We start from the raw sequence: 23,401 nt of genomic DNA, 5'->3' as shown, positions 1-23,401 counted from the left end.
CTTTAGGAAGGATGTGAAGGCATTAGAGAGGGTGCAAAAAAGATTTGAGAATGGTTCCAGGGATGAGGAACTTCAGTTATGTGGGTGGATTTAAGAAGCTAGGGTTGCTTTCCTCAGAGAAGTTTGAGAGGGAGATTTGATAGAGGTGTTCAAAATCATGAGGTCTGGACAGAGAAGATAGAGACTCTTCTTATTGGCGGAAGGATTGAGAACCAGAGGACACCAATTTAATATCAATGGCAAAAGAACCAGAGGCAACATCATGAAAAAAGTTTTTATGCAGTGAGTGGTTAGGATCTGGAATGTGTTGCCTGAGCAGGCGGTGAGAGGCAGATAAAACTGTGGCCTTCAAAAAAGAATTGGATAAACACCTGAAGAGGAAAAATTTGCAGGACTACAGGGAAAGGGCAGAGGAGTAGACTAGTTGAGTTGCTCTTGCACAGAGCCAGCATGGACACGACAGACCAAATGGCCTCCTTCGGTGCTGTAACCATTCTATGATTCTAAGTGACTGCTGATTACTGGGACATACCAAAGCCTGTTGCCTTCACATATCAAACATTTTCCACATTAATTATGCATTCTGCACCAGTAATAGTCTTAAACTTAATACTCCAGTTAACTATGCATTTCCTCACCTGTGTCCATTTTTTGTTACTGCTGTGCATCTGAACAGTAGTGATGCAAGCAAAAAGCTTCTCTGATGTGATGTCTTCAGGCAGTTTGGTAAGGAATTGAGCTATATGAATAAAGTCCATTTGCACTAAAATGTCCTCATACAATTTAAGGATGCCCAATGCTGTCCGAAAAAGGAACTCTTCCCCATCCCGACAAAAGACATCCCAAACTCGACAAGCTAGGTCCAGAGGCAGTGACTTACTATAGAGTGTAAATATCCTGAAATTTAAATACAAAAGGACAGTGTAATACAGTGGCTGCTGTAGTCAAGCACAATTCAAACAAGTACTATGAAGTCTGTTTTATGTATTACAAATGATATACACACTTGTGCAAGAAATGGAATCTAATTTGTCGATCAGTTTCACTGAACTGTTTCAAAAGGTTAAACACTTACTCTGAATATCAATGTCAACAGATATACTACACAATGAACCTAAACTACAATGCTGTTACTGAAAATTCAAAATCCATACAAATGATTATTGCACTTACCAGTCTATAAGGTAGATATCTGGAGTCAAACTATTTTTCGTGAAGTGTGCAAAAAGTTTTGGAAGATTTTCCTCAAAAAATACTTCAAATGATGCAAAATATTTCAACATCTGAGGAGAAGAATATTTGGCTTTTTTTAGATTTCAGTTGTTGAAGTAAGCAATATTCTAAAAAAAACTTACCAATTTTAACACGTGCATGATTTAAAAAGTTTTTTTAATGATTTGTCTTGAAAGGAATGATCAGCATTAGCTCACATTAATCAAGTTCTGAACCTTTCTCTGTATTTGGCTTTTAAATCCAATTAAATTAAAATTGGGGTGATTACAGTACACAAAACAACCTACAATGACAAGAATTCTGGATACCAATTTCCTTGTTAAACTGAGTTGATCTGAGCAGTTACAATAATGACATATTTTACTCCCAGAGGGCTGTCCATTTCATTAGAGGAAGAGTTCACATTGGGAAAGTAGTGCAACATATGGTTCACAACTACGACTCTGATGCATGTTCTTTTGAGTATTTTTTTTCTTCAGATTTTCTCCTCCTGTCCCATGAAGGTGTTCACTCATTTATGAGGCATCATTCCACAGGTCCTGTAAGAAAAGCTGTCTTGCCCAATTTTAATGAGAACTAGACACGGAGTGTATTGTCATACTATTTGACTGGGAGGGACTGCAGCCAAATCCAATTTCAACTCACTTGAAGTTCACACAGATACTTTCAAGAAGGGGTCATGAAATAGTATACAAGAGGAAGAAAACCTGATCTTAATTCCCCCATAGCCCAGGGATGCATAGGTCATTATAGCATCCCCATTTTTGCCACGACCAACAACAAACTCAAGTATAAACCAAGGAATGAGGTGGGAGCTTTCTAATTCTAATACTGCGTGACAACACTGTCGTATACTTAGTTACTGAGCCTCAGGCAGCCCATGTTCCTTCAATTTTCAAGGACATTTTTTCCTCATATATTTCATCACTATATTTGCTTGCAATACCTTTCCTCTGCAATAACATCGAATATGCAAATTAAGTTTTTAAATAGTGCATTCACATTCAATGCATGCTTTGCCACAGTATAGTATGCTGTTTGCTTGCAGGTGGGTTTTCCCATGCTGTGCACCCCCAATCATGTCAGCACGAGTAACAAGTCAGAGATTAATATCCCTCCTCCCACAGGGAAGGAGCAAAAGCATAAAGAGAAAAGACAATAAATGCATCTTATGGCTGCTCAGCAGAGAGCAGGTTTTTCTAACAATTATGTCACGAATGCCAAATGTAATAAATTCTCCTGAAATATCAACCTTCATGTTGTTTGATCTCTCTGCTGGACTCCCAGACTTGATCATTTTTATGACATTTGCTGAAACCTGGGAATGGACGAAGAATGGTGTAACTTTTAGAAAAGGGATGGGCACTTATGCTTAAAATGTCATTTTAAACCGATACAACTATACATGTTACAAACATTAAGATTTTATGGCTTAAACAAATATTTCTGACAGCATCTCTGAAACAAACCCAATTCTGGTGTCAGAAACCAGTTGTCGGTGTCCCAGAGTTGGTTTGAGGTAGCATCAACCCTTCCACAGGCAGTACAAAATAGTATGTAACCTAGTCATCCATTTCAAGATATGTGTGCACTGCTGTTATGGCCAGGTGAGGAGGGGGTCACAGTCGCCCCTCTTGCCCTTCCCTCTTGTTTGACCGCAAAAGGGTTTATTCCTTTTCTTTTTAGAACAGTGGTTGTGTTTACCACCTCAGTGACTGTTTTACCTTTACTGTGATCATGAAAGAACCAGACATGTTTTCTTGAGTTTAAACAAGAGGTAAGTTTATTATACTTAGCAAGCTAAACCCGATATAGAATTTAAAAAAATACGCTACACATTCACACATACATTCACATGAGGATCACACACGCACAAATAGATTACAAAGTGGAAAGTAGGTTTTTTAGCTGGATTAAAGTCCAGAATAAATAAAAGTTAAATACAGTCTGAGGTTGGGTGATTCAGTGGCCTTCCAGAATACAATTCTTGAAGTCTTAGGCTGGTCAAAGTGCACTTTGTGGCTGGCCTGCTTTGCTCAGGGTTTTCTTGGAGACAGACATCCCCTGGTTTCTGGCTGTAGCAGTCTGTAGGCTCAGATGGTTCAGTCACAGACAGTTTTCAAAATTGATGTTTTCTGGAAAGAGAAAGAGAGAAAGGGAGGCACACAGCTGTGTCTGCTGCTACAGTCTCAGTTACTGCTGGTCTTCTTTGAATGTAACAAAACTCCCAGTTTCACACAGCCTGGGGATACGGTCACATGATTCTCAATCCCCTTTGTTTTTAATTGAGGTCCAAAGCCTAAAACCCAAAACCTCTCAGGTGGCATCATCAGTGTTTACCTCATGGAGGGATGTTTCCACTTATGAATGCCTCGAAATGGTTTGAATGCCCTCCTAATGAGGGTGATCTGGATAATCTACTCAGTTAGCCAAAGCATTGTCCTGGCTGGGCTTCTCGTTAGACTTGTGTCTCCAATTCGATCTCCTGGTATAGCAGGTGCAAATTGCAGTGGTCATCTGGTTTGTCAGATTTTAAAAAAAAAAAGTTAACTGTAGGATTTTTCCATTAAAAGTTTAATGCAAGTTTCCAACCAATGAATTAACATTTCTCATTTGGCATATAGTGTTTTCTTAACACCTCCACACTATGCAGAATAAAATGTGACGATAGGAGCATTTCATTAGTTGTGAAAAGGTAAAGAGGAAAACACTTTCATTCTCAACACTCACTCCTCAAATTCACTCATTAATCTCAAATTTCTGCAGCTGGGTTTGTCTGCAACAGCTGTGCAGATCTAATTTTTTTGGGAGTTTGTTTGGGATGGTTAACATAGAAACATAGAAAATAGGAGCAGAAGTAGGCCATTCGGCCCTTTGAGCCTGCTGCGCCATTCATTATCATGGCTCATCATCCAATTCAGTAGCCTGTTCCCGCTTGTGCCCAATACCCTTTGATCCCTTTAGACCCAAGAGCTATATCTAACTCCTTCTTGAAAACATACAATGTTTTGGCCTCAAATGCTTTCTGTGGTAGCGAATTCCACAGGCTCACAACTCTCTGGGTGAAGAAATTTCTCATCTCAGTCCTGAAAGTTTTACCCCGTACCTTAGACTATGACCCCTAGTTCTGGACTCCCCCACCATCGGAAACATCCTTCCTGCATCTACGCTGTCAAGTCCTGTTAGAATTTTATAGGTTTCTATGAGATCCCCCCTCACTCTTCTGAACTCCAGCGAATATAATCCTACATGACTCAAAATCTTCTCATACGTCAGTCCCACCATCCCAGGAATCAGGTTATGTGTCATCAAATGGGGTTAAAGTTTCTCTAGTATCAATTTGTAAGACTCGGAGGATGTGCACCTCAATAAACATGTGGTTGTTGAAGGTCAAGGTTTGCATATTTCCATTATTGCTTAAGGCAAGTTCCCCCATATGTAGAATCTTTAACCCTTCAACTGCTGTTTCTGCAACACATGGTTTTAACCATTCAGGTTCCAACATCTTGATAATTTTTCTCCATATAGGGACAGTGGATAATGAATTCTTTTTAGCCCGTGAGGTGTCTGACATTTCCTCTGGGCCCTTGTTCCTTCTGAATTTAAATTGCTGTGTTTGATTAGCTTTGGGTTTGGGACCTGATCGTTGGGTTCTTCAGTGGGTAGATCCAGAGTGACCTCACTTAAGGAGGGGTCTCTTTGCTAATTTGCCCATGCCCTCTGGCACACTGCTGCTCACTGGTGTCTGTCTAGCTTTCACTGCACTCCCCTGTGACACTTCGACTAGGTGAGGAATCTCCCTCACTGTAGATTTGCCTTTTTGGGAACTTTCCTTGTCCCTGCAGGTTTCTGTAAATGCTGTTACAGCTTTAAGTAAGAGTGTGGGGGGTCTAATATTCCCAATATTTCAGGTTTGGCTAACCAGACAGTATGGGGTTGCAGTTGGAAATCCTCCCAGCCCTCTTCTAACCTGTCCTCACTATCCTCTTCCTCCCTAACAGTCTGAGACCCGCACTTGTCTGTCCCCTTTTGTTTCCCACACAATCCACCAGCACTCTTGAAGGGGTTCCCCAAAAGCCGGTACGGGAATTAGGGGTGCAGGTTTTATTGCAGGTTGGGGCTTCCCCACAGCCTGGCATGTGTGGCAAGCTTTACAGACTTCCACACACCTCTGTGGGGTTTTGGCCAGTCAAATGCTGTCTTATGCGGGCTTGGGTTTTTCGTACACCTACATGTCCATCCATTGGAAGCTCGTGGACCTTTCTGAGCATTTCCTTACAGTACCTCGATGGCACCACTATCTGATGAACCACTGTTCATTCCTCATCCGCAGGTTTGTGATGAGGTCTCCAGTTCCTCATCAGCACCTCGTTCTTTAAATAGTAGCTCACAGGGACTCCCTCTGCTTCAGTTTCAATTTGGACAGTCTGTGGTAACTTCTTTAATACCGGGTTGCCTTGCTGAGTCTCAACTAGGGAAGATCTGTCTTAACTCATCCTTTGGGTCCTCTAACTTCCCAAAACAGGTTTCAGATAACCAGACGATAGGGTCAGCTGTCTGCAGTGCCAGTTCAGCTTCCTTTGAAGGAGCTTGTTTGACCATGGACCGAATCATCACAGAGTCAGGGAAAATTCTGGGGACCTTCTCCTGCAACTGCTCTATCTCCTTGACCCCTTGCAGTCTCTCAAACTACTGGGGAAACTACCACCTTTGCCCCCACCATATCATTACCCAGGAGCAGGTCGACCCCATCCACAGACAAACTAGGGACAATCCCCAGAGTTACTGGTCCTGAAACTAGGTAGCACTCCAAGTACACTCAATATAAAGATATGGGCATACACCACCCTCCTATACCATTCACGAATACCTTAGTATTAACTGCACTCTCTGGGGGAAAGGTCATGCCTTTTCGCAGAAGGGATTTGGTGGCCCCTGTGTCCGAGTATGACTATGGGCTTTGGTTGCCCCACTCAAGGGGTATGGGGTCACTTTTCTCTGGGATATAAAATCCTGATAACTTTCAAGGATTTTGTTACATTTTCCCGCACTCTCAGCAGTAGGTTTACTGGGTCTTTTTGCTGCAGCTAAAGCCACAGCCTGCTCTGCTGTGCTGTGCTTTCCATCAGGGCCCCTTCTCCTGCACTGGTTTGGTGTGCTCTGATCAATCCTACAGGTTTTCTCCATAATTTCCAGCAAACAGCTCGAAGGTGACCTGCCTTGTTACAATGGAAACACACGTCTTCGGATGTCACTCCTGCTCTCAGTACCGTCTTTTTCGGTTTCAGGAGGGCCTCCCGTGTGTCCAGCTTTCCGTGCTCACCCAGGGCTGCTCGGACTCCTATCACCCTCCTACCTTTTATCCTTTCCGGGTTTGCAGGGGAGACTAGGGAAGAGTTTCCCTTGGAGTAAGGGCTTGTGTATACGGGTAAATTCATCAGCCAGAATTATGGCTTGCCTGGCTCTTTGAACCTTTTGTTCCTCCACGTGGGTTTTAATAGAAAGGGGAAGTGAGTTTTTAAATTCCTCGAGAAGGATCAACTCTCTGAGGTTTTCATATGTGGACTGTACCTTAAGTGCCCTTATCCACTGGTCAAAAGCAAGCGGCTTAATTCTTTCAAACTTGAGGCAAGTTTGGTCAGGCTGCTTCCGGAGGGTTCGGATTTTTGGGCAGTACGCTTCCGGTACTAAGCTCATATGCCCCCAGGATAGCATTTTTAGTCATTTCATAATGATGAACTTTCATCTGGCAACAGTGAATAAACCTCATGGGCTTTTCCTGTTTGTTTTGTAACAAAAGGGTCCAGTTCTCTGCCAGCCTTTTCAGCTGTCTTGCAAGTTTTTCAAAACTGACGGAAAATGCTTCCACATCCCCCTCATTGAACTTTGGAATCAACTGGGAGAACTGGGAGCTCAGCATGTGGCCCTGAGTAGGGGTAGCTCCCTCACTGCTTTCACTGGAGGTATTGGGTCGCCCCCCCTCCCCTCAAGTCTCCTTAGCTCACTTTCCTCTTTGTCCTTCTGGAAAGCGCTCTCTTTTTCCCTTTCTTGACACTCGCTCTGTTCTTTCTCTCTCTGGAATTCTAATTCGAGTCTTCTCTCTTCTAATTGTATGTTTGCTAACATTACCCTGTCTGTTTCGGACTCTACCCCTGTTTCTGAATCTTCAGGTTCAAGTGAAAAATGGTTAGCCACAAGTCTTAGGATTTTGGATTTCTTAGCTTTTACATGGAAAGTAATCCCTAACTGCTCAGCTATATTCCTCAGCTCTTCAATGGATAGAGCTTTTAACCTATAGCAAGTTACTTCACCCTGGCTTAGGAAGGTACAGGCCTCGAATGTGGACATGTTAATATTCTAGCAGTGAAACAAAAGAAAACCTGTATTGAAATTTTTAAAAACATTTTTTCTTTACTAGGGATCAATTTGGTTTCCACTTCCAATTTCTCATTTGCCGTTGGGTTACAATCCCGGGCATTAGCCCCCAAATTTCTGTCCCGGCCAGGTGGGAAGGAGGCACAGTTGCCCCTTTTGCCCTTCCTCTTATTTGACCGCAACAGGATTTATTCCTTTTCTTTTTAGAACAGTGGTTGTGCTTACCACCTCAGTGAGCGTTTTATCTTTTACCTTTAATGTAATCGTGAAAGAATCAATTGGCCAAGTTTTCTTGAGTTGAAACAAGAAAGAGGCAAGTTTATTATACTCAACAAGCTAAACCCAATCTAAAATAACAAAAAACACACTACACAATCATGCAAGGATCACACACACACAAATAAATTACAAAGTGGAAAGTAGGTTTTTTGGTTGGATTAAAGTCCAGAATAAATAAAAGTTAAATACACAGTCTGAGGTTGGGTGATTCAGTGGCCTTCCAGCTGGAGTTGTATTCTTGAAGTCTTAGGCTGGTCAAAGTGCACTTTGTGGCTGGCCCGCTTTGCCCAGGGCTTTCTTGGAGACAAATTCCCCTGGTCTCTGGCTGTAGTGGTCTGTAGGCTTGGAGGGTCCACAGTCGCAGACGGTTTTCAAACTTGATATTTTTTGGAGAGAGAAAGGGAGGCACATCCAGCCAGGCCTTCCTGGCTTTGGGGTGCCTGGCGGCCCTCCTCCGGAGGCATCTTCAGGTGCCACCGCCCACCCCCCCAACCCCCTGATGTGGACCTGACGCTTGGGGGAGAACAAAATCCAGCCCAATATTTCTCATTTGGCATATAGTGTTTTCTTGACAACTGCAATGTCCTTACCATGCTATGATCCACACGGAAAAATGCCAGCTGACAGGGTTTGTTCAATAGGTTGGCAAAAGCTATAAAAGCATCTGCTTCTTCCAAATTAAGGATAAGTACTGCAGCAACAAAAGACATTCCTTGGACCTGTAGGAAATGGCACATTTGTGATTAATTATTTTATTAAAATTCATTAACATGATCTGGCTTCCACACTGCTCTAGCAACAGGGAGCCAAGAGCCCATTTTTCCAACCATGGGGAACACAACTGGAGTAACAGATTGGAGGGAGGTAATCACCATGCATGGTCACAAGGAGTATCTCAGTTCTCTGAGAAATAACTAGCAACAGCACTAGCTATTACAGAATTATATTCAGAGTCAGTTAGGTCTAACAAATCCAAGATAGTAAGTCTTGCTCGATCTGGTAATTAAAACATAGTCACCTGAAAAGAAATAAAATTAAAAATTGAATATTGTGCCCGCTCCTCAGGATAGCGTAGCTTATTCTTGTTGCTGTATGTTGTTATGGGAAGTTTTGGTTGGGGCAAGTGCTACTTTCGTTCAGCCATTCAGAAAAATCAATCAATTTCTTGATTGATCAACAGCCTCGTTTTACAATAATGTTCAAGATATGGTAGTATAATGGTTGTGGTACTGGGCTAGCAACTCCGAGATGGTGAGTTCAAATCCCACCATATAGAATTGTCAGATTAAATTCATTAAATGTGGCAATTTGTGGGTGAGCACCAGAAACAAAAGACCATGAAATTTCCCAGATTATTGTAATGCCTTGCAGGTAAGAGAGCCTGCACCCCTATGTGGTTCTAGCCTACATGTGATTCCAGTCCCATATTACATGGTTGCCTCAATGCTCTCAGGGCAAATAGAAAATATAAAAACTGTCACCCATTTTCCAAAAACAAATTTTAAAAAGTTCTATCAAAAGATTAAAGGAACTCAAATACAAGCATACAGTATCACTTCATTGATTTTATTAGTCTGAATTTAGATATCTTAATGCCTGATTTACAAGTATTACCTTCATACTTGTGTTATGTCTTCAAAATATAAAACATATGCATACCATTACAACTGGTTCACTAAAATGCATTTGGCAAATAGGAGAATGACTTACAAACAGGTATGACTTGTAAACCTAATTTTACAAACACATAATCGCAAAAGGTCGAATACTTACATATCCCACATCAGGCCTGTAGCAGGTATATGCTCCAAGGACACTATGCAAGAGATCGTGATATGGTCCACCCTTCAAATATAACACATGACTTTCAGATCTTGACATGAATTACAGAAAAATACAATGAACACAATTCCTTTTTCACAGTAACATCCCCTCCCTGTCCTCCCTGAAACTGGCTGATACTGTCCTCCCCAATGGCCGGCTCGTGCCTCAATTACTATGTCCACTGATTTGAATTCCCCTGGCAATCTCACCCCTCTCCGGCAGTGACCGGGCAACCCCCAAATTAGTTGCAACGATTTCACAACCAGCGACACAGTACACTGAATGGCATACCCTCTTGTGTGCCCCTCTCTTCCATTTCTCCTCATCTATCTTACCCCTCCAGTCCCCACCATTCCCCCCCTTCCCCTCTCTGCTTGACTTGAAAAATAATTTGAATTGATCTTGAATACATATGTACAAAGCTGCTGGAAGTTGACCAGTTACACATCGTAGATGTTGAAAAATCTAACCAACCTGCCAGTCTAATGGAAGCTAATAAAAGCTTGCAGGGCTTAACTCAAAAGAATGATCAACCTAATATGAATGCTAAATGGTTTGGGAAGTGAGCAAGAAAGCAAGCTTGGACTGGGTGGCTTATGAGAGAAATATACTGGCAAAGACTTGAAGGGCGAAATGGTTTGCTTCTGCAACATCCCTTGATACTATAATTGCTCTTTTGATATGTGGATTCATTTCATAAATGGGCATTCCCTGTTGATAATTAACCATTGTAATTGTCCCTGTCTTTGAATATAGTTTAACTGTTAAAATGGCAAATACCATTGTATGATGTCAGTGGAAGTACACTTTTCAAATTCAAAAATATCACACACTACACTTTCTTCAAAAACTCCAAAGAATTGTGATCAACATTGTTTGAATTGAAGTTGCCTGGAATCAACCTTTAATCAAAGGCTGGGAATATAGGAAGTTTTCCTCCCTCTCATTTCCCTAGGGACAGGAATATGCAATTACAATAGTTGGCTAGCTATTTCAAATTTCACAGGATTATTCTTCACAGCTTAAACAGAAAAAAAAATATTTGTCACATTACAGAATTATAATGACTTTTTTAAGGATTTTATAAGGGGGATATCAATGGTTAACCTTGCTCTAAAAATGACAATCTTTATGAGCTACTTTGACCATTCAAAAAAATGATACAATTAAATTGATTTGAATAATTGTGTGTCAGTCCTGACTCATTTGGTAGCACTCTATTCTAAGCACAAAAATCTAGGCTGACACTACAGTGCTGTACTGAGGGAATGCTACACTGTCAGAGGTACAGTCTTTCAGATGAGACAAACCAAGACCCTGTCTGCTTTCTAAGATGGATGTAAAGAATCCCATGGCACTATTTCGAAGATCAGGAGAGTTATCACCGCTGTCCTGATCAATATTTATCCCTCAATCAATATCACAAAAAATTATCTGGTCATTATTGCTGTTCGTGGGAGAATCCTGTGGGCACATTAGCTGCCGCATTTCCTACGTTACAACAATGTATACACTTCATAAGTACTTCATTGGCTGTAAAGCGCTTTGGGACATTCTGAAATCATGAAAGGCAGTATAGGAATGCAAATCTTTCTATCAATCATAGTGTGACTAAATTATTGTAGCTCTTCTGCTGCAAAGACGTTTTACCAAAACATTTACATGAAAGCAGTGCCCATTTAAATAAACCATTTCAGTGTCAGAATTATCTTGAAATTTAACTGACTGTTTCTCTATCGATTTCTCAATTCCCCATATTCATCCCCTTTATCTAAAATAGCTGGTAATTACAGAAAATCACAAAGACAAGGAATTGTAGCACAAGTCCTTCCTGGTTTCATTAAAAACAAACTTTTAAAAAAATGAGACCTAATAAATTGAGTTCATGCTAAATTGATGTGCTTAGTTCCCTTTAAATGCATTCTTTCAGAATAAGTTTAATCACTTTATATTTTGTTCTGACAATTTACTCAAAATTGATCTCAATAAAATATTGGTATTAGACTTTTTCCAGAATTAATGTCAAAATAATTATCCAGCAGTTGGTTTTTTATTGAAAATCCCTAACCATAAGCTATTAAGAACATACAATGAAGATTACAATGCTTTGTACACCTTTTAACTGTATGACAGATATGTGCTTATCTGAACATCCGGCTTGGTTAGTGAGCAAATTATTTTCAGTCAATTACCATATTTCACAAACTGGCATGAAATAATTCGGACTTAGAACTATTCTGCCATTAATAGGCTTTCAGTAAAATTGCAAACCTTTTGGAAAATGAAGAGAGAAGGGAATGTACGGGAGATGTCCAGTTTTATCAATTCAAGACTGGCTTCTCGATCAGCCCTCGATGCTCCGGGTTCTAGAAATCATCAGAAATCATTACTGAAAGTGCAATGTGAATTTGAGTCTACATTCTGCCTTAATTGACAAGAGAATTGATTTTCTGTGATGGTCGGTCAAAAAATGTGTTGGCTAGCTATTTTAATTATTTAATACACTATACGTGCACAATTTCCCTAGTCTACTGTGAATTATTTTCTCATATACTTATGGCAATTATGTTATAAGGAAACAGAAAAGCTATGGTTTTCATTCAGCATTGTGTGAAGATACCAGGAAGTTCTTGGAAATGCAAAAATTATGAACTCAAAGAAAATCTTTTCAATTGTAAAATTGCACAAATACATGCATCTCCTGCCAGAAAGCAAGATAAAGTGTATGTATTGTTTAAAACATTTACTTAGGTTACAGCTTTATATTTTGCTTCTAGGGCTTTATTTGCTTTGTCATGTCTCCAGTATTTGCCACATGGAAACTTGACAACCACAGTAGATAGAACTAGTTGCCACTTGAACTTTAATTTTCTAAAATCAAATGAACATTTACCCAGTGTGCATAGAAGTACAGATGACAATGATCACCTATCATTTTGCATTTGCTATCCACCAGAGGAAATGCAAGATCATGATACTTCACAGAAGATACCCTCAAAGGCCTATATATAATACTACAACAACCAAATAAGCCAGCATGACATTCACGCAATCAAGAACAGGGCAATAATGGTTCAAGACCCACAGTTCCAATCATACAAAACTATCGATCACCTTTAAAGCGCAAGAAAACATTAATCTATGATTACGCTTAATAACCTGGAACAGCAAGACAGCGTAGGAACGGAATGTTACATTATGATACACAGAATACAGGAACAATTTAATGACGAAGCAGTAACAACTTCACTACACATGGATGCTAAATATCACTCTTAATCACTACTTGGTTACAAAAGGGGAAAGGAGCAGTACCAACAGGTTGAACAGCTGTGGGTAAAATGCTGGATATGCTATTATTGATCCTTTGGTTTGGTCTGATTAAATTTAATATTTAGTTTTTTTTTAGAGATACAGCACTGAAACAGGCCCTTCGGCCCACCGAGTCTGTGCCAACCATCAACCACCCATTTATACTAATCCTACACTAATCCCATATTCCTACCACATCCCCACCTGTCCCTATATTTCCCTACCACCTACCTATACTAGGATTAAAATGCATTTCCAATATATTTGTTTTACATTGACCACGGGTATTGAGGCATAAAAGGTGACTAATAGTGGAGAACAAAGCTTATCTATTGTATACATTGATGCACAAAACATTTATAATAAAGTTTAGAAAACAAAAATTATGCCATACAACTTTCCAGCACTTGTTTTGTTAGCTGAACTTGGGTAAAGAAATTCATAGATTGTGTTTGACAAATCTGTTAAAAGTTTAATGTTATAATTAGCAGGGGAGTTAAGGGGGAACCAGTGGTGTGTTTTTGGATTTTCAAAAAGAATTTGATAAAGTGCCACACAAAACATTATTACACACATTTATGTGAGGGGGCCAAGTGTAACATATCCAAGTTGGCTTATGATACAAAGTTAGGCAGGAAGGTAAGCTGTGAGGAGGATGCAAAGAGGTTGCAAAGGGGGTCAGACAGATTAAATGAGTGGGCAAGAACATGACAAATGGAATATAATGTGGACAAGTGAGATGTTATCCACTGTTAGGAAAAATAGAAAAGCAGAATACTTTTTAAATGATCAGAGACTGGAAGATGTTGGTATTCAGAGAGATCTGGGTATCTTCATACACAAATTACCAAGTTAACATGCAGGTACAGCAAGAAATTAGGAAGACAAATGGTATGTCAGCCTTTAATATAAAGGGATTGCACTATTAAAAGTAAAGAAGTCTTACTATAGTTATATAGGGCCTTGGTGAGATCACACCTGGTATACTGGGTACAGCTGGTCTCATCTATGGAAGGATATACTTCCCTTGCAGGGAGTGCAATGAAGGTTCACAAGACTGATTCCTGGGATGAGAGGGTTGTCCTATGAGGCCAATGAGTAGATGAGGCCAATATTTTAGAAGAAAGAGACGTGATTTCATTGAAACATATGACTGATGACTGGGAGGCTGTTTCCATTAGCTGGGAAGTCTAGAACTATTTAGGACTGAGATGAGGAGAATTTTTTTCACTTAAGTCCTTGGAATTCTCTATCCCAGAGATCTGTGGATGCTCAGTTGTTGAGTATATTCAAGACAGAAATCACCGTGGTGCAGGGAACCAATTAAGAGGGGCAGGATTAAAAAGGAATGTAACTGTAGTAGGGGACTACAGTTCTCTAAAGCTGAAAGCGAGAGTCCCAAAGGCTGTATTGCCTGCCCGATGTCAAGTTTAAGGACATTGCCTTGGGGCTGAAGAGGAACTTGGAGCGGGAGGGGAAGGATTCAGTTGTCATGGTCCATGTGGGTGCCAACTACATAGGTAGGCCTAAGAAAAAGGTTCTGCTGAGGGAGTACGAGCAGTTAGGAGGCAAAATTAAAAAGCAGAACCACAAAGGTAATAATCTTGGGATTACTATCTGAGCCATGAGCAAATTGGCATAGGGTAAATAATATCAGAGTTGAATGCATGGCTCAAATATTGGTGTTGGAGAAATGGGTTGCGATTCATGGGACAATGGCACCAGTACTGGGGCAAGAAGGAGCTGTACCATTGGGACTGCCTTCACCTGAATTGTGTTGGGACCAGAGTCCTGGCGAATCATATAACTAGGGCTGTAGGGAGGGTTTTAAGCTAAATGGTTGGGGGGAGTATTCACGTGAGGGGAGACCTGGAAAGTTAGAGAAAAGACAAGGCAATAGCATAGGATAGTGATATGGATAATGATAATCAGAGTGTGACAGGAAGGGACAGAGTGTACAAACATAACAATGTACCAGCAAATAAGGTCAGTGTAGGGAAAAATGGTAAAAAGACAGAATAAAAGGTTCTGTATCTGAACGCACGCAGCACTTGTCTCAAGATGGATGAATTGATGGCACAAATAGAAATAAATGAGTACATGATAGCCATTACAGAGACGTGACTGCAAGCTGACCAAGGCTGGGAATTGAATATTCAAGGGCATTTGACATTTTGAAAGAATAGAAAGGGAAAAGGGGGTGGGCTAGCTCTGTTAATAAAAAAATTACATAATTCTTTCAAAATGTCAGAACTCAAAAGGGAGAGGGGAACTTAAAACAATCACTATCACGAGAGGAAAAAGTACTAGGAAAACTAATGAAACTGAAGGATGACAAGTCCCTTGGACATGATGGCCTGCATCCTAGGGTTTTAAAAGAAGTGGCTGCAGAGACAACGGATGCACTGGCAGCAATCTTCCAAAATTCCCTAGATTCTGGAACACCTCTACTCAAAAAAGCAGAGTGACAGATGTTACAAGAGCACTTCTATTTTTTGTAAAATATTTAAGGACTTATAGTTGAATTATGGACATTGATTCATCTTGGATCTTGAGATGTTGAACTTTGTTTTTTTTATATTAAAAAAAAATCACCAGAAGGTTCCTGGACTTGGCTTGTAAACAAAAGTCTTACTGGAAGGCACGTGTCTCGGGATTATTTTTGACTTGGGGAGATGTTTACAAAAAAATGAGGTCAAGAGGCTTGACTGCTGGACCGTCTTTCGTTTCAATTTGAATTGTTACAACAGCCAATTGTTTTTTGCCTGCCAGAAGACGCAGACCATCTCTCTCGAAAAGAAATCCTGCATTTCCAGTGTGTCAGTTTCCTAGTTCCAACTGTATTTGAAGAAACCCTGTGTATCGAATGTGTGGGAACTGAAACCTTGTTGCCGCATTTCTGCTGTAAGACCTACCTGAAGCCTCAGTAGCTGCATTTCTTGGAAAACCTACCCAAACTGATCTTCAACATAGCCTGGAAAGAACTGTTCTAGGAAGATCCCAGTGACAGCCTGTATTTGGGATGCCAAACCAAAATCAAGGACAAGTATTCCGCCTAAGTTTTTTTTCCCTCTTTAACAGCAGCATAAACAAAAATCCCTTTTATTTTTCTGGTTAACTGGGTGTTTGGGTGCGTGTGTGCAGGGCTAAGATAAATAAGGGGCTTTAATATTTCAATTCGTGTGTGTATCTTTTACTTCATTATTGGTTAAGACTTGTTTTATAATAAACTGATAATTTTGTCATTTATTAAAGAAACCTGGTTGCTGTGCTTTATTCTGGGTATAATAGATGTTATGGTTGACTGTATTGGTAAGTGGGAAAATTTAATTATCTGCTGTGACCTATGGAGAAGTGAGACTAGAATAAACAGTGCACTCCTCTCGCCTGGGTCATAACACAGAAAGCAGGAAACTATATGCCAGTTAACCCAACATCTGTCATTGGGAAAATGCTAGAATCCATTATTATGGAAGTAGTATTAGGACATTTAGCAAATCATGATGCAATCAAGGCAAAGTCAACATGGTTTTATGGAGGGAAATTGTCAGTGTGTTTGTGTTTGACAAATCTACTACAGTTCGTTGAGGATGTAACCAACAGGTATGGATAAAGGAGAACCAGTACATGTAGTGTATTTGGATATCCAAAAGGCATTCAATAAGTTGCCACATAAAAGGTTAGTAGGCAAGATAAGGGCTCATGGACTTGGTGATAATATATTAGCATGGATAGAGGATTGGTTAACTGGTAGGAAGCAAAAAGTAGACATAAATGGGGCATTTTCAAGTTGGCAGACTGTGACCAGTGGAGTGCTGCAAGGATCAGTGCTGTGGCCTCAACAATTTACGATCTATATTAATGACTTGGACAAAGGATCAAATTTGCTGACAATACAAAGATAGGTAGGAAAGCAAGTTGTGAGGAGGACACAGTCTGCTAAGGGATACAGATAGGTTAAGTGAATGGGCAAAAATTTGGCAGATAGAGTATAACGTGGAAAATGTGAAGTTGTCCACTTTGGCAGGAAGAATAGAAAAGTAGATTATTTAAATGGAGAGAGACTGCAGAATGGTGCAGTACAGAGACACCCGGGTGCCCTTGTCCATGAATCACAAAACGTTAGCATGCAGGTACAGCAAGTAATTACGAATGCAAATAGAATGTTGGCCTTTATTGCAAGGGGAATGAAGTATAAAAGTAGGGAAGTCTTGTTACAACTGTACAGGGCATTGGTGAGACTGCACCTATAGTACTGTTTCCAGTTTTGGTCTCCTTATTTAAGGAGGGATATACTTTCATTGGAAGCAGTTCAGAGAAGTTTCACTAGGCTGATTCCTGGGATGAAGGGTTGTCTAATCAGGAAAGGTTGAGCATGTTGGGCCTATACTCATTGGACTTTAGATCAGAGGTGATCTTATTGACACAAAGATTATTCTAAGGGGGCTTGTCAGGGTAGATGTTGAGAGGATGTTGCCCCTCATGGGGGAGTCTCAAACTAGGGGGCACAGTTTCAAACTAAGGGGTCTCCCAGTTAAGACGGAGATGAGGAGGAATTTCTTCTCAGTTATTAATTTTTGGATTATCTTACCAGACAGCAGTGGAGATGGGGTCATTGAATAGATTCAAGGCTGAGAGAGACAGATTTTTGATCTACAAGGGAGTGAAGGGTTATGGAGGGCTGACAGGAAAATGGAGTTAAGGCCACAATCAGATCAGCCATGATCTTACTGAATGGCAGAGCAAGCTTGAGGGGCTGAATGGCACACTCCTGCTCTTATTTCTTATAATTAATAGATTTTTAAGCACTAGTGAAATCAGGGGACATGGGGATAGTGGGAAGTTGGAATTGAGGTTGATGATCAGCTATGATCTTTCTGAATGGCAGAGCAGCCTCTAAGGATCAAATGGCCTACTCTTGCTCCTATGTCTTAATTGATTATCTTAGTGTAAAATCAGGAAAAGCTGATAAGGAAGCAAACTGCATCAGTTCCCACACGCAAAATGATGCCCTGATGGATGAGCAGAAGTGCTGCTCTACTTTAATTTTTGAGCATGTTCTTTATGCTAGGTTTGCAATGATAGCAATTCTCTCACCAACAGCTAAGAATTGCACAAGCTCCAGCCAAAGTTGGTATCAAGCCTCAGTTATAAAGGTCCAATGCTGTACTTGTTTAGCACTGGAGACTGAAAAGCAAAATTACTGTTGACATCTAAGTTGGTCATCCACTCTATGGCCTGTGGTGACAGGGCATGAGTAGAAGCTATTCCTGTAGAAAAGAATCTTCGTGAACAATGGTTCCGCAGATGCTCCATGGTTTGAAAAGCTTCTCCACAGTCACACATCACTTCCTCTTCCCTTTACATAGTAGGTAGTTGTAGCAGCTGTATAAAATTCTGACACGGATCAGAGTTCCCTATTTTAGGCTGCACTGTGAAGCTGGGTGGTTAATCCGCAGGTTTTATGTTCATGTCCTGCTTCTTGACCCCACTGTTTCCAGTGTCCTCTGCCACTTGACTTTAGTTGGCAATTCCAAAGTTTTGAGTGCTCTGGCTGCTAACCAAAATGTCTTAAAATTTAAGGCAGCATTTCAGGAGTATCATTAATAAGCAGATCTGAGTTGCCAGGGCCTGCTCATATTCTTTAATTAGTGTTGCTTTTCTTCTCGAAGCCCATGGCAAGATATATGCAAGGACATGGAGCCAGGACTGTCAGTGTTGGCTTCAGCACTCCTGGTGAAGATTCTCCTAGTGCTCAGTTGTATTTCAGCAAGATTTGTATGCACAAATCCTGCCCATGCTGTACTGAAACACTAGGACCCATAATTCTCAGTGACACCACTTGTAGAAAAATAAAGTGTGCTTGAATCATGTATGGATTTCAGCTATCACCACAGAAGTGCTCAAGGTTCATTTACTTTCCAAAGATGAGGCATGTTTTTCATCTTGAACCTTTACTTTCCTTTCCTGAATATTTAGAAAAACAAAATATGGAACATGAACACCATCCATGTTTGTAGTTCAACTTAAATGAAATGTTAATCTTTAAAACCAAATTGTACTTTGCACAGCACTTTTAACCATGTTGGTGACTTATTGAAAGCTCATACTTATTCTGTTATTGAAAAACATTGCATGGTGAAAGCAGATGGCTTGAGGAAGCAACCAACATTTGTAATGGAACCATTTTCAATGGATAATTTGTGGACTAGTCTGACTTGATCACCAGAGCACAAGTAAGAGAATGACAGCTGCAGAATTAAGCTATTAAAGGCCTAGTAAAGCAGCAAAATAAAATGGTCTGGGCACAAACAGTAAATCACAAATGGTAGAACAGAAGTGTCAGTCATTGTTTCTACATGGAGTGCAGGCAGAAACACAGACCTGCAATAATGCAAGGAGGCAACAGCGAAAAGGACTGTTTTGCTTTTCAGCATCGATAGTTTAGTGAGTTATTCCAGGTGAGGTGCTTCAAAAGCCAATTTACCTTCAGTTTCATTCTCTGATCCAATCTCACTGAAGTTTTTCCAGCGTTCCTTAGCTCTAGACAGGAAGATTTCATAAAGCTCTACGAAATAGAAAAACACTATGAACACTTAAAGCAATTTTAAACAGTTAATTTCTACCCCTTCGTCCGACTGAGTCAACCTGATTCTGGGCCCGACAAAGCCATTCTAAAAACATCACTACAGGGTGTGAGACAGCAGCCCAAAACAGTTAGCTCCTTCTGTGGGAACCCATGGCCCTTCACTCAGTATCTCCCAGTAGTATAGTTGAAATCAGGAAATGTGGGAACAAACTCATCACTTTTAATTGCAATTTTAGTTAATAAGTCTGAACAGTGTGAAGGAAATGTTAGATCACTTCTTAATCTAGTTCAGTTTGAAAGAACTTAATTTCCTAAACACCACGCAATACTATTTATAAACAAGCTAAGATTAGATCTAGTTCCATTGTAATAATTTGTAGCTTATATGCTGTACAACTATATCCTGTAACACTGACATGACTGACAATACATTTACGCCCTTCTTGATAAATCTTACACGCAAATATCTACGGACATACTAACATAACCAATACTGGCACAAGATGACCATCAAATCACTGACATCTCATTCAATAATCTCAAACTATAATAGCTCAATGGGTTAATGAGCTAACACATAGGGCGGCGCAGTGGCTAGCACCGCAACCTCACAGCTCCAGCGACCTAGGTTCGGTTCTGGGTACTGCCTGTGCGGAGTTTGCAAATTCTCCGTGACCGCGTGAGTTTTCTCCGGGTGCTCCTGCTTCCTCCCACATGCCAAAGACTTGCGGGTTGATAGGTAAATTTGCCATTGTAAAAAAAATTGCCCCTAGTGTAGGTAGGTGGTAGGAGAATTGAGGGAAGGTAGGGATGTGACAGGGAAAATTGGGATTAATGTAGGATTAGTATAAATGGGTGGTTGATGGTCAGCAAAGACTCGTTGGGCCGAAGGGCCTGTTTCAGTCCTGTATCTATGACTCTATGACATAGGATATTGAGCCATACAGTAAGTTCCAGATTCAATCTCAGCCTGCACTGACATAGCATATCTCAATTGCGGTGGCAGTAGGAATATTATAATTAGAGTCATACAGTTATACAGCACAGAAACAGGCCCTTCGGCCCATCGTGTCCATGCCAGCCATCGAGCACCTATTTTATTATAATCCCATTTTCTAGCACTTGGCCTGTAGCCTTGTATGCTATGGTGTTTCAAGTGCTCATCGAAATACCTCTTAAATGTTGTGAGGGTTCCTGCCTCTACCACCCCATCAGGCAGTGCGTTCCACATTCAACCACCCTCTGGGTGAAAAAAATCTTTCCTCAAATCCCCTCTAAACCTCCTGCCCCTTACCTTAAATCTATGCCCCCTGCTTGTTGACACCTCCGCTAAGGGAAAAAGTTTCTTCCTATCTACCCTATCTATGCCCCTCATAATTTTGTATACTTCAATCAGGTCCCCCCTCAGCCTTCTCTGCTCGAAGGAAAGAAACCCTAGCCTATCCAGTCTCCCTTCATTGCTGAAATGCTCCAGCCCAGGCAACATCCTGGTAAATTTCCTCTGCACTCTCTCCAGTGCAATCACATCCTTCTTATAGTGTATAATTGGCTTCAGTTCCCTGAAATTATTGGGAAAGCCAATCAGCGATTGTTCCTTTTCCTGGTCTAACTTCAGTGATCTTTGCTTGAATAAAGCAAGGTCAGAGTCAGTTAGACCTGTGGTGTTACTCTCAGTCCAACCAACTGCTAAACTCACCAACTGGGCTCACGTAAGCAGAAAGCACTCTCGTAAGGTTATGGAGGGTTATTAGAACAATGCATTTGCTACAATGTTTCTGAAGCGGAACATTTTTCCTTTTCTTCCCTAACATATTAAGTAATTTATGTAAAAATTCATAGTGTACATACCATGAGTAATATTCAGATCATTACCAACAGCCAAGCTCCATACTTTCCCTCGAACACTTGGCGGAATACCCTGCCACCACAATTCACGCACCTTCCGTGTATTTCGACTAAGCATATGAGAAACACAAAGGTATTATAGATATGCACAACTATCACAATTAAAAGGTAGCTGTTTTTCAATAGTGAGCCCACTTACATGGTCTCCCAGTTGGGAAGAATATCCGTGTTCCAAATAATCATAGCATGAGCAATACTTTCTTCCTGTCTGAATCGCTCCTTCATAATTTTTTTTCTTCGTTGTGCTTCTTTTATCTCTGCATCAAATCAAAGTTCCCAAAAACATTACAATTACTGCTCACAAGTTACAAATTATTAGTGTCCAAATCTGCCTAGATTTGTAACCAATGACTGAGCGGACAATTAATCAATTTTCAGAGCTCTGACACTTCCCTCTTTGAATGTCTGAGAGGAAACACAAGCTGCCAGCCTGGAAAGATAACTCCCTCTAATTTCCCTTCTGTTTCCCACCCGCCCCCCCCCAACTGCCATGGGGAGACAGATGCCTTCACGAGGCACGAAGTGGCTAAGATCAGGAACCAACTTGCATTTTATCCTTCCAAGCTACTGACTGTTGGTGTTGCATAGCTATCCCCTCAATAGGCACAAGATTACTGCAATTCTTAGTTGGTCCTTACACAAAGTCTATTTTGATCACATTCCATATCATACCATTTGTTGCTCCAAAAAGGTGAAAGCCCTACTCAATTCTCCTTCCCAAATCAAGAGAAAGTGAACCCAGTCACCCTGGATGAGATGAGTCAACTCTCCACAGACCAGGGATCAAATCTAGGAAATTCTGAGTTTTATGGCTAAGCTTCAGGATATCAATCTGTTAACTACTGATGCAATTTTGTGATACAAAGTGACTCCTGACAACACAGTGGCCTGCTGACGTCATCAGAGTGCACCAAGCTGCGCACATGCCAGGACTAAGTAGCACATGTACAGGATGACGTCATCGCGTAGCGCCAAAGTCATCGCGTATCCGCGCCAGGTCCATCTTAGCGCATGCGCGATAAAGCGTCATCAGGTATCCAGCCCCCCACACTCGGCTGGAGGAAGTGGCTGAATGGGAGACTTTGAGGCTGGAGCTCTCCCCCACCCGCCCTTGGCAACTCGTTCAAGACCTCGACGATTCCTCCGCTCGCTCCAGACCTCGCTGCTCTCCCCCACTCCCCTGGTCGACTGTTCCTTGCGTTGTGTCACTCACTCTCCAGCCGCTAGCTCTACGTCATGCTGCTTCCCTCCACTCAGCCACTCGCTCCTACGACGCCCCGCTACCCCTTGCGGTCTGTCTTGCTTCTTCGGGCGGCACGTGGAGACTGATCAAACGTGGGAGCAAGTGGCTGAGAGGAGGGAAGTGGCGCGGCCTTGAGCTAGTGGCTGGGGGAGAAACGGGGAGCGAGCGGCCACAGAGTGGGGTGGTGCGAGTGGGGAACAATCGGCCAGGGAAGTGAGGGGGAGCAGCGAAGTCTGGAGCGAGCGGCTGGGGTGGTGGGAGTGGCCAGTGGGGAGGAGGGGGAGAAAGCGAGTTGCCGAGGGGGATGAGCAGCCAGTGGGATGGGAGCCAGTAGCTATGTTCGGGTGAAATCAGTCCTGGTCAGTCATATAAACGAATCACATAACGAATTGGCAGCACATTTTGTAGTCCGCCTGATTTTCTTCTCCATTGATCGGCGTGCCAATTCACTACCTTCCCAAGGAAATTCAACCATAAAATTTGTTTTGTATTTAATAGGATTACTGGAATATTAAATGGATCTGAGGATTACAGTTAGCATCCTATAACTACATAGTAGCATATTTCTGGGCTTCCATCCAACTTAATGTAAGGTTAGTTTGCTAGAACGATTTAGCCATAAGCATTTCCCCTGATAAATT

At 41.3% G+C, this 23,401-nt stretch overlaps 1 protein-coding gene across 1 annotated transcript in view; it reads right to left on the bottom strand.

The window, feature by feature from the left end:
* Positions 1–23,401, bottom strand: part of LOC137380570 (TBC1 domain family member 12-like) — a 154,071-nt gene that overhangs the window by 5,718 nt on the left and 124,952 nt on the right. Inside the window, exons 5-12 of the mRNA XM_068052602.1 lie at positions 21,657–21,774; positions 21,461–21,567; positions 19,511–19,591; positions 11,983–12,077; positions 9,661–9,732; positions 8,478–8,606; positions 1,174–1,283; positions 639–897 (exon numbers count right to left, since the gene is read on the bottom strand). Of these exons, the coding sequence (XP_067908703.1) occupies positions 639–897; positions 1,174–1,283; positions 8,478–8,606; positions 9,661–9,732; positions 11,983–12,077; positions 19,511–19,591; positions 21,461–21,567; positions 21,657–21,774 (971 nt within the window). The remainder of the gene's footprint in view (positions 1–638; positions 898–1,173; positions 1,284–8,477; positions 8,607–9,660; positions 9,733–11,982; positions 12,078–19,510; positions 19,592–21,460; positions 21,568–21,656; positions 21,775–23,401) is intronic.

This window comes from Heterodontus francisci, chromosome 20 (assembly GCF_036365525.1).
Source record: "Heterodontus francisci isolate sHetFra1 chromosome 20, sHetFra1.hap1, whole genome shotgun sequence".
Lineage (NCBI taxonomy): Eukaryota > Metazoa > Chordata > Chondrichthyes > Heterodontiformes > Heterodontidae > Heterodontus > Heterodontus francisci.
The sequence above is the reverse complement of the archived record's forward strand: the minus strand, read 5'-3'. Positions and strand labels throughout refer to the sequence as shown.